The 12022-nt window shown below is 38.9% G+C and overlaps 1 protein-coding gene across 3 annotated transcripts in view; it reads left to right on the top strand.

The window, feature by feature from the left end:
* Positions 1-12022, top strand: part of LOC148392304 (nuclear factor of activated T-cells, cytoplasmic 1-like) — a 63659-nt gene that overhangs the window by 27524 nt on the left and 24113 nt on the right. For all 3 annotated transcript variants that reach the window (XM_088387891.1, XM_088387892.1, XM_088387893.1), the window contains 4 exons: positions 1858-2060; positions 2866-3038; positions 3519-3659; positions 11041-11096. In XM_088387891.1, coding sequence (XP_088244017.1) covers positions 1858-2060; positions 2866-3038; positions 3519-3659; positions 11041-11096 — 573 coding nt within the window. The remainder of the gene's footprint in view (positions 1-1857; positions 2061-2865; positions 3039-3518; positions 3660-11040; positions 11097-12022) is intronic.

The following is a 12022-nucleotide window of genomic DNA, read 5'->3' as shown; positions in this document are numbered from 1 at the left end:
GACTTCAAGAAGCTCCTGACCTCGGCCTAACTCACTGATGACTTTCATGTGTGACTTGCTCACAGGTTGAGGCAGCTGCTTGAGGTCCTCAGTGCAGTGAGGGGAGAAAAATACAGTAAAATTGGTTTTATTTAAAAGTACTCTTCAACCTGTTGAATAATTTTTCAACCACTCGTTTTTAACATACTGTAGATAAATCATAATTGTGTACTAAAAAAAAAATGCCTTGAAAGCTGCCTTGTCACATTTTGTACCAATTAAGTCTATTATTCTAAATTACTGACCAAATCCAGTCAACCTCAAACTGAGTGACTGATATTTATTTTTCATAGGTAGAATTGAAAATGTGAGCATTTGTCATTGCTACTCAAGTAAAGGCCAGAATGCAAATGTTACGCCATGGTGTTTATCCTGTCTTCTTTTCTTAATGTCGGTTCAAAATTTCCTAGTCTGAAAAAAAACCTTCAAACCTGCGCTCAAAATCTGTTCTCAGTCAAAGACATACAGTAGGGTGCCAATGAAACACTAATTTCTACAAAGGTCAAGTGACATACTGTACCTCTTTGGTCCTCTGCCCGCTTTCCTTATCCATATCCTTTCAAAACTAATTATAACCCTATTAATCTGATCCTGTCATAGGTTACATGTGGTATTTATTTTGTTAGGTGACTCAGTCCATTAGACAAACAGCCAGGGTCTTTTATTCCTTTCGACAGTACTGCTGTTTTCACTCGGACTGAGCTCAAAGAAAATTGGTCTGAGGTGATGTGCTGGTGTTTGCCGGGGTAATTGACCAATTACTGTGATTTTGTCAGATGGCCATGGCTTACTGAGCCTTGGTTTTGAATATGTGATCATTCACAGTAGAAGCCGTACAGTCAAGTAGCCAACTAAATACATCCAACACCTCTTTGATAGATCAAACAGACTTTTCTGGATTCTTAAGTCAACATATATTGTTTATTTCCCCCCCCCCAAGCGCCCAACATCTGCTTATAACGCTGCATAAACACTGAAGTGTAAAGTCTGAGCCTATCCTGGGAGGTCTGCAGAAGACAGCTGGATTCCAGCACAAATCCAGATTTGGTCTGGTCAGAAATCCCTCATAAAGTATCAGTTGTCTTCTAGAATTTGCAGCCCAGCATGTCTGTTCAGATTTCTGTGCCATTACCCACTTGGCTAAATTATATGATTGGGTTACCTTAGACAGTCAGAAAATGATCCTTGCTGTTGAAATTAAATTGGCAGCAGTTATTCATCTGCCATTGACCAAAACGTCAACAGTCCTTTTAAAATGGCTCAATAAGATGTGCTTAATAAGCGCTGTCAATACAATGTGTTTCTATTTATCTATCTATCTATCTATCTATCTATCTATCTATCTATCTATCTATCTATCTATCTATCTATCTATCTATCTATCTATCTATCTATCTATCTATCTATCTATCTATCTATCTATCTATCTATCTATCTATCTATCTATCTATCTATCTATCTATCTATCTATCTATCTATCTATCTATCTATCTATCTATCTATCTATCTATCCATCCATCCATCCATCCATCCATCCATCCATCCATCCATCCATCCATCCATCCATCCATCCATCCATCCATCCATCTCTCCCTCTCCCCCTTACCCTCCTCTCCCTCTCCCTCTCTCTCTCAAAATCTTTCTTAAAATCTCTCTCTCTCTCTCTCAAAATCTCTCTCTCTCTCTCTCTCTCTCTCTCTCTCTCTCTCTCTCTCTCTCTCTCTCTCTCTCTCTCTCTCTCGTATTCATATGTATGTGATACACAAGATTTTAAAACCCGCTGTTGGCTCTTACCTGACTCGTTTGTTGTCCCGCCAGCTCTATGGCTACATGGAAAGCGAACCGCTCACCCTCCAGCTGTTTATCGGGACGGCAGACGATCGCCTCCTGCGACCACATGCCTTCTACCAGGTCCATCGCATCACTGGCAAAACTGTTTCCACTGCCAGTCACGAAGTCCTGCAATCTAACACAAAAATTCTGGAGATCCCTTTGCTTCCAGAAAACAACATGAGGGCTATGTGAGTTACCTTCGAGCTTCACTGGTCCATGATTAATATTTCATTTTCCACATTTTGACCTGCTCTACTTTGAGATAAACAGGTCACAATTCTCTCTCTCTCTGTACCTTCTTAAATTTTGCTTTAGCTCCAAAAGCAGAATTCTTGATGAGAGACAGTGTACATATGCAGCGCCTAAGTTGATGAATGTTCATATACCTATAGTATTTACTTTTATCCTGGGAGGTACTATATTGTATGAAATAAGTACACACATTGTTGACACACTTTTATGTTGACACAAAAAACTGCGGGCAAGTATTTTTGTAGACATGTGAGCCATACAACATGAATTGGGATATGTTACTAAGAAGGCGATGGTTTTCTATTATTGTGACATGAGTAGACGTCATCTTTGCAGAAGGAAATAGCCAGCACTTTTGAAGGAACAATTAGCTCTATATACTGTATTTACAGTATATTGCATAAAGTAACAATTTTCCATGTTATTGATGTGACTGAGTAGTAGGTGTAAGTCCTACTTAAGTAAAGGATATAAGAAAAAATACATTCAGTGTGAGACGTGACAGGTTTCTTTCTCTAATTGACTTCATGGTGACTCAATTAGACCAACTGTTACTTTTAAGGAAAGTACTTTTAAATCGTGTATAGGTATAAAATCTCAGCTTTTTTGTATTTTTCTAGTATAAAAATATACATTGTTTTTTTAGTTGCAATAAGCATGATAACTCTAATTTTAACTAATAACTCTAGTTTTTGGTCTTTTAAATGGTGCTGACCATCATGTGTTTTTTATTCGCCCTAGAATTGATTGTGCTGGCATCCTAAAGCTGCGCAACTCAGATATTGAACTTCGCAAAGGGGAAACGGACATTGGACGGAAAAACACCCGAGTGAGGTTGGTGTTCAGAGTACATATCAACCAGCCCAATGGCAGGACCGTGTCCTTACAAGCTTCCTCCAACCCCATTGAGTGTTGTAAGTATTACTTTAATAAGTCTCTCTCAGACACGCAATGACAGGCCTTGCTCTTCTTGGCTTTGCACTCATTTTGAAAAGTGGCATTGAATGGTTTCAATGAAATAAGTGTCCATTTTCGAAAGCATCTGCTCCCAATAACTTGTTTTCAATCATCAAAACAATTTCCCAAGGTAAAAGATATACTATTATACTATTGTGCATGATGCCAGACATGTGTTATTGATCTCAATTTGTATTTAATGATTAAGAACATACACACACATACTGGGGACATTTAAATTTAGACAATGAGAATGGAAACAAAATTTAGGATTATTGCTGTGATCTCCCAAGCCAAAACATCCCCAAACTTGGTGTAGCCTCATCCCAGATTTTCTTTAGACCCAAAAATAGAACCCCAAACATTGGACTATTTTTTCTGCTTTGATCTGAGTTTTCCACATTTTAATACTGTATGTGCGTGTTTCCCACCAATAGCCCAACGCTCAGCACAGGAGCTTCCCTTGGTGGAGAAGCAGAGTATGGACAGCTACCCTGCAACTGGAGGCAAAATGATGGTCCTCAGTGGTCTCAATTTCCTCCCTGACTCAAAGGTGGTGTTCGTGGAGAAGGCCCAGGGTGAGTCGCAGTAAGCAGTCCATGTTTACCACATCTACAGCAAGTATACACTCTCACGCTCTTCATATCTCTGTTAAATGTGTTCCTTCCCCTCTCCCCTCATAATGCTTCTTCATTCAGTTCCCTCCATCAAAATACAGCTAGACTTGCCATCAAGCCACATGTGTTGTGCATTATGCCACTATATTTTTAACCAAAGCATATTTACATTTGCTGAAGTTTCCATAGCCGGTTCACTGGTGCTTGCCACGATGAATGAATCACAACCACGGCATGTTCATTGGTCTCACTATGTCTAATGCCACATCTTGTGACATTTGAATCTGTTCACATTTTTCACCTAATACATTTACCTCTGTGTGGCAGTGACTCCTGCCAACAATGCAGTTCATTAATTTTTCCAAATAGTGTGTGAGGCAGAAATATAAATCAATATTGACCATACATTTTCTTGATTAGGCACTCCTTTTTAGCAACATCTGAGATTTAATGTTGACATAAAAGCAAAAGAAAGTCTTTATTGTTTGTTTAATTATACAATTATAATCAAACCCCAGATTCCATATTGCGTGTGTTTTGCTTTACTTGCATATCATACACCAGATCTTTTAAGGAGTTCATGATTTGTAAGGCTGAAGTTTATATATTAACTAACAAAATATTTAATCTTGATAATTAAAGATAAGTGCTGTGAAAGCGCTATACAAATAAATATGAAGAGTATGTATTGTAAACCCCTCAAAATTGCAATTATCATTTAGTTAGAAAAGTGTCAAATAGCAATAGAAAATCATCATTCTGATATCATTATGGAGTATGTTCTAGAGAGCAGGAATGTAATTTGAATATTCCAGTTTTGTTTTTATGCTTCATGGACCACCTGAGCCACTGCATCTGAAGGGTCTTGTCAAGTTAAAATGTTTCTGTGCTCTTTCAAAGTGTCTTTAAAATTTAAACACAATTAGGGCCATGCTGAAAAACACACATTTTGTTTCGCAGACTCATCGTTTCATTAAAGGAACCAATAACTTCGTTAGCAGTCTCACCTCCTTGGTTAACTGCATCCACTTTAAAAATACTTTTTTTTTAAATTGTGAAGCAACTGAAAAGGTGAAACAAAGGTGCAGGAAGGGGAAGTGGATGAACTTAGTCAAATGGGGCTCTTCCTTTTTCTGCCTTTAACTTAGTCACGGAGGGGGTTCCCCTAGAGCACCTTTGTCCAACCTCTCATGCCATATGAGATGTATGACCTCGTGTAGGATGTATTTTCCTTCCTTCAACCACAAATTCTCTTCCTCTCTTGCTGCACTGTTTCCTTTCTGTCTTTTTTTTCACAAACAACCCTGCACTTTATCCTCATATTTTTCTTACCCCTGTCCTTAATATCGGGTAAAGACATTAACAAGTTTGGAGCTCTGCAGTGCTGAGATCCTTGCACTCTAGGTTGCCATCAAGATTTCACTTAAATTGCCTTCCGTCATTGCGGTGTGCAGCAGGAGGGTGAGTGAGGGTGCCTGACTTGTACTTAGTCTGCGTTTATGTCAACTTTTATGACCCACCACTTCCAGGGTCCCCCAAGTCAAAAGTCCATTACAAACACATTTTCACATGAACGCACAGACAACATTTTTGGCATCCTTCCTTTAAAGAAAGTATTATTTTAACTGTCAAAAGTAATAATATACACAAAAAAACTGCTGGAATTGCTGAAAATGTACGCAAATCTAGAATTGCACTGTTTGTGATCCAACAGAATAATTTTGCATTGGATGATTCAGCACAAACTTTGGCCAGAACAAAAATGATGGCACCATTTGTTTTTTAATGCACAAACGCTTCTGATATCTTTGCCAATCCCTTGTGGGCAAACTACTCCAATTGTCTCCACAGTGCTTGCTTCGGTCCCTTCCACAGATGTTAAATACAATTCAGATAAGTGCTCATAGAAAGACAATTATAAATTGTGTTCTTCGCCATTCTGTTTATTTTGATTTTACCCTTGTGTTTTGGGTACCGTATTTTCCGCACTATAAGGCGCACTGGATTATAAAGCGCACCTTCAATGAATGGCCCATTTTACAACTTTGTCCATATATAAGGCGCACCGGATTATAAAGTGCACTGTCGGCTTTTGAGAAAATTTGAGGTTTTTAGGTGCGCCTTATAGTGCAGAAAATACGGTAGCTATTCTCTTGGAGGAACAATGGCTTGTGACTTAGACCAAACTTTGTGATTCTGCTTCAGAATGCCTTTATTGTACTGAGAGATTCACAATACCTTGTGCCAAATACAGAAAAGCAAGCCCGGGACAGAACTGCGGATTTTAAAGCATAGGAGCAGTGCCTTTTCTATATGTTCAGAGCTAAAGTGACTTGCCAAAAGCTCCAGTTATACCTCATCTGTCCAAATATTTTTTTTTCCACGATTTTTGGCTTGGCAATATGAATTTGACCCAATTCCAGTCTCATTATTTCAAGGTATTTTGGTCACCACTGTGGCTTTGACTTTTCTAACACTCAAAAACACTCAAAGATTATTCATGCGCTCACACATTCACACTCTGGTGGTAGTAAACTACATAAGTAGCCACAGCTGCCTTGGAGCAGGCTGATGGAGGTGTGGCTGATAGTGTGCGCCTACAGACCCTCCAACCACCACCAAACATTTGCATCCAGGCATACATCAGTGGAAGTGGCACTGGAGGCAAGTTGTGTGAATTGTCTTGCCCAAGGACACAACAACACATGACTCGTACAGAAGGTGATTTGAAACCCTGACCATCAAATTACTGAACTACCCCTCTACCATCTGAGCCACGGCTGCCACACACACAAACTTAAGTGAGTCCTACTATTTCAATAATTGTCACATACTGTTACTCAAATGGTGCTGGTTGTTGCTTTACAAGGCCTAACTAAGTACTACTAAAGGATGTCCTTCAACACACTGAAATTTAATATTGGTGTGCATGTACAGTCAGGCTCTTTGTACTGCTCACTAATCAACACCTTCACTATTGTGGTGAAAGTCATTGCTTTTGCTGCCATTTATGATCGAGACAGCTACTGAATTTCTGAGGAATTCCACAAATTCAGTACAATAGCACGTAGTTGAGTGGCCCCACTTAAGTAAACAATATCCACATATTATCCAAGTTAAGCCGGAGGTGTTACACAAGACAAGGCAAGTTTATTCAAACATTTTATGTACGACATAATCATTCAAAGTACATTACATCAAGCATTAAGAGCATCGCAGAAAGAGGAACAAAATCTTAAATAATGCAAAAATCATAAAAAAATAATCTAAAATAATTTAAGTAAAATGATTAAAATCAAGAATCAGTATAGATAAGATATTTTGCAAATGAATGAATAACAGTAAACAATGTTTTGTTGATTTAAACGAATCGACAGTTTGAGATACCACAGATATTCGTGGAATTTGTTTAACAGGTGAGGAGCATAAATGTTGCTTCACTTTGTTTGGTTTTGTTCTGGGAACACATAATAGGCCAGTGCCAGATGACCTAAGGGGTCTGGATGCTTTGTAGGGTACTAATAAATCTTGCATGTATTTTGGTCCAAGATGATTTAGAGATTTATAGACCAGCAGCAAAATGTTAACTATTCTTTGACTTACTGGAAGACAGTGTAATGATTTGAGGACCGGTGTGGTGTGGGTCGTATTTCCTGGTGTTTGAAAGGACTCCGGCAGCAGCTGCGGCTTTCTGATTGATTTTTTTATCAAGACCTGTAAAGACACCATTAGAATAATCTAATCTTAAAAATAAAAGACTGAGCAAGTTATTTTCCGTGTCTTGTTGAGACACAAAACTCTTAGTTTGAGCGATGTTTTTCAGATGGTAATATGCAGCTTTAGTAATAGCGTTTAAGTGGATATTAAAATCCAGGTCTGAGTCAATAAAATTTCTGGCTTGACTTTATTGCTTTGGACTTTTCATATTTGCGGCTAGAAATAATCACTTCTGTATTTTCTGGATTGCCATAGATTTGATGAATACACTTGAAAGTAATTCACTATTGCCATGGGATAACACTGAACTTTAATGTTGTGTGTCATGATCATCTAGTATGTATGAAAAGAGATGCACCATAATCTGAGCAAAGGGTACCATAAAGATATTAAATAGAAGTGGTCCAAGAATGGACCCTTGTGCAACCCCATGATCTTTGCTCACTCAGACTCATGACTACTTATTGAGATAAATTAGTCCTTATCTTACAATTAAGATTCAAACCAATTCATTTCAGTGTCAGTAAGTACCATCTTCACTATATTATAATAAACATCAGGTGCATTCAAACTCAACTTTGCATTAAGGTGCATTACAGTACATAATGGTATTTAACTGTCCTTTTGAAATCAATTCACCATTTCATGAGGTGTTTTGATTTCTTTCTGTCACTCCAGAAGACATATCCAATATCCACATAGCATAGTACATATATTTGATGTCACTATGCTAAGGACTTTGTTGTGTCTTCAGAAAAACAGTGTACCCTGCCTACCACCCTAAGATTGCTGGCCAAGGCTCCAGCACGCCCGCAACCCTCGTGAGAATAAGCGGTTCATAAGATGAATGAATGAATGAATTAAATCAACAGGGATGGATGTCAGCCCTCGATTTTCTTTTATCACCACACATTTATTTTATGTAAAATATTTTTCAAATGATACAAAGTAATCCATTTCCAGTCCTGAAAAATATGCGCACATGCAATTTAAACACTGAGATTACATTAAATGATGTATGAAGGAATATCTGACACACCTCATGCATTGTGTGTTCTGGCTTTTCCTGGATAGAATGATTATTAGCAGCAGGTAAAACAGATAGACTGACAGACAACAGGCGAGATAGAGAGATGGGGTAATCCTACACTCTGACTCGGAGGGGGGTGGAGCAGTGTAAGGGAATTCCCTTGTGAGCTGGATAGTTTTTACATCTGGTTGGACTGGATCATTGCCCGTAGTTCAGCAGCTTCACACAGGCCGGACCACAGCAGACAAAAGTCTGGTCCTATCCACGTCTGGTGAGGCTGAATTCTGAATTGCAGTATTTTCTACAAGTGACTAAAGTCTATAACAAAAGCTGTCAAATGCTATTTGTCATGTCCAAAACTGCAATTCACTGTTTCCCACACCTTTTAATAGAATCCAGACTGTGATTGGCACTGTTAGATTTCATTCAAACTCAACTTTGTTGAGTCTGGCTACCTGGGGCAAGTCTAAACATCAAACAGATTGCTCCACATATTGTACTTTTAGAAGTGTCTAGACTGCTATTTGTCTTCAATGTTGCCTCGAATACAGTTGGCAACCAGTTTTGAGTCAGAACAATTTGAGCCACCACCCTTGCTCCAGTACACAGATGAAAAGAAGTTTAAGCATTTGTTCATGACTCAATCCTTGTCACATTTCATCTGTCAAGTCATAATTTAGAACTCACCATCTGAAATTGATGCATCGTTTCTCTTTTCACCATTTGTCTAAGTGGCATACAGCAGGTGTTACAGAGAAAATAGCAGATGTGTGTCTGTGATTAGTTAGTTTGTGTACTGTAAATATGCATTTCATTGAATACCAATGGAAATGTGTAACTTGTCAGGTTTGAGAGAATTGGTGTAAGAAGAAGAATGCCTTTATTGTCATTGTACAACAGGTATACAATCAATCAATCAATCAATTAATCAGTCTGTCTGTCTCTGGGTTTAATAAACAGCATTTCTCATCATGTTGCCTTTATAAATCTTGGCTTATTGCTATCATTCCACAGACTGCTTTGTCCTCCTCTCTTTCATTTTCAGTGATTTTCTTTTTACTCACGACAAATTCATTACTTCCACTTTTCTTAGGACAACACCAAGGGTGAATATATAGTTCTTGTTAGCTTTGACGATATTTCTCGGCGAATTAGTTGTCTAGTGCAGTCCAAAAAATGCACATTTTCAGAAAACGTTTGTGCACCACTGGCGTTTCAAACTGGTCCACTTATGCTACTAAACATCTGCTGAGATTTTGCTCTGGCCAGTTTCCACTATTTAACATGTCATCACCTGTATAGTCAGGAATATGAAATAAGAAGATAATACTAAATATTGAGGACGTCCTGGAGAGAAGAAGCCAATCCCTACATGTGGTCTAATTATGTGATGACTTTCTGTCTGTGTTACTATTCGCAAGCTTGTATACACCTTTAAACGAGACATGGGCAAGTTTACAAGTTGTCATTGAAGCATGTGTCCATCCATTTCTCATCTTAAGCAGGCCTGGATTCTAGCCAAAAGGTTTGCAGACGTGACACGACAAGGGTTTGTGTGTGCGCTTGTCTCACGTACGTATTTGCAATTAAACAGTACAAGCTGATGATGATGATGTGGCTGCATCTTGCGTGGGTGAAGGCAGCATGCAAGGGGAAGCTTTGTCAGTAACAAAAGTATTTTGCAGATGTCGCGGGGAAAAAGAGGTGAATGGAAATGTTTGTGGTTATCAGTTGAACAGCACTCTTGATTTGCAAAGCAATGTCATTTCGGGCTGCATGCAAGGTCAGTCTTTAAGTTATTAGCAAGAATAATTATGACTCATAAAACATGTAAGATCATATTTATAGGCAAGTACAGAGGAAAAGATGTATTTAAAGGAATTTGGAGTTAACGTGACGTATAAGATTTCACTCTGTCTCTCTGAGGTTGGTCAGATACCCTTTTGGTTCCTGGTGGTCTTTGCTTTCTAACTGATGGGACCTCCAGTCCTTTCTCTCTCTCTTCCTTTAGTCATTGCATCATTATGCAGAGAAAAAAGAAAAACAAATGGCGCTGGGATCAGTGCTACTTGCATATATGTCTTTAGCAATTGTTGTTTAAGGTGTGGCATGAAATTACAGTGGAAAGTCTACAGACTTTGTGCAGGGCTTCAGGAGACTCCCAACATCCTGTATTTTGCAGCTCCTGTGTCTTTTATTCCTCATCAGTACTTATAGAGGAAGCTTGAGGTAGAGAAAATAATGAACAAAATGTTCAATGAACACTACACCTATAAAAAAAAAAAAAACTAAGAAAGTAAGCAGGGATAGGCTCCGCCGGATGGACGGGCGGATAGAAAAATGATTTATTCAAGATTAAAATGTAATGTGTAGTTTGCCCATTAAAAAGTCAAATTTCATGTGTCTCTTCCCCTAACCTTTCATTACAAAAGCTCCAGTGAACAAAATGAATATGAAGTCATAATAACACAAATTCATACCACACGTTTTATTGTGGATTTATGTTTCTAATTGAAAACATGTCTATACATTGCTTGCAGTGTCCTCAATGACTTTAATGATAACCTTTTTTTTGTGTGTGTGTTTGTTACATAGATGGTCATCATCTGTGGGAGACAGAAGCCAAAGTTGACAAGGACTCTGTCAAACCAGTAAGTGCCCTCATGATTTTACTGTTCATTCTCTCTATATCCTCCACAGACACCTGTCTCCTTATCTGTCTTCTTTTCTGATGTAATCTTTGCTATGATATTGCTACATAGACACTGATGATGAGCCCATGCAATCCTGAATGGAATTTTCAATCCCTGCTCTAACACATGGTAAACACAAGCAACCATATTGCTTGCGCGTCAGTGATTCACCAACATTGATGACATAAACAGGCTCACACCATGATCCTCCCAACATACCCAGACTTTTAGTTCACGGTGAAAGGTTCCATTGAGGTGAATTCAAGCCCGAATTTATCTGAACCGTGGCTATGGAGCATTTCATGTTAACGTTTGTATTATCATGATACTTGGTCACATATTTACTTCTTGTTTAATCAAATAATAGTGTAAAAGAGAAGATCAAGTGGAAGAAAGCCTATTCATCCATCCATCCATCCATTTTCTATATCGCTTGTCCCCACGGGGGTCGCGGGCGTGCTGGAGCATATCTCAGCAGTCATCAGGCAGTAGACAGGAGACACCCTGAATCGGTTGCCAGCCCATTGCAGGGCACACAGAGACAAACAACCATCCTGAGCACTCCGCTCAATCGGCCTACCATGCATGTTTTCTGCGATGTGGGAGGAAACAGGAGTGCCCGGAGAAAACCCACACGGGCACAGGAGAACATGCAAACGCCACACAGGGAGGGCGGAAGAAAGCCTAATTGAGTCAATTATCAAAACACAGAACTCTAACAAGTCCTGAGAGTGAAATACACGACTGTTTTGACCTTCTAGTGCCTGTCATCGTCAGTGTGAAATTTTGTGAAATTGCACAGGGTCCGAGATACAGCCTGTACTCAGACGCTGAAAATTAATGCTGTTTTTCCAGTTAAATTAGTTGCATCATGGGATATAAAC

The sequence above is a fragment of the Syngnathus floridae genome, chromosome 10, assembly GCF_059516105.1.
Source record: "Syngnathus floridae isolate MCC-2025c chromosome 10, RoL_Sflo_1.0, whole genome shotgun sequence".
Taxonomy (NCBI): Eukaryota; Metazoa; Chordata; class Actinopteri; order Syngnathiformes; family Syngnathidae; genus Syngnathus; species Syngnathus floridae.
The sequence above is the reverse complement of the archived record's forward strand: the minus strand, read 5'-3'. Positions and strand labels throughout refer to the sequence as shown.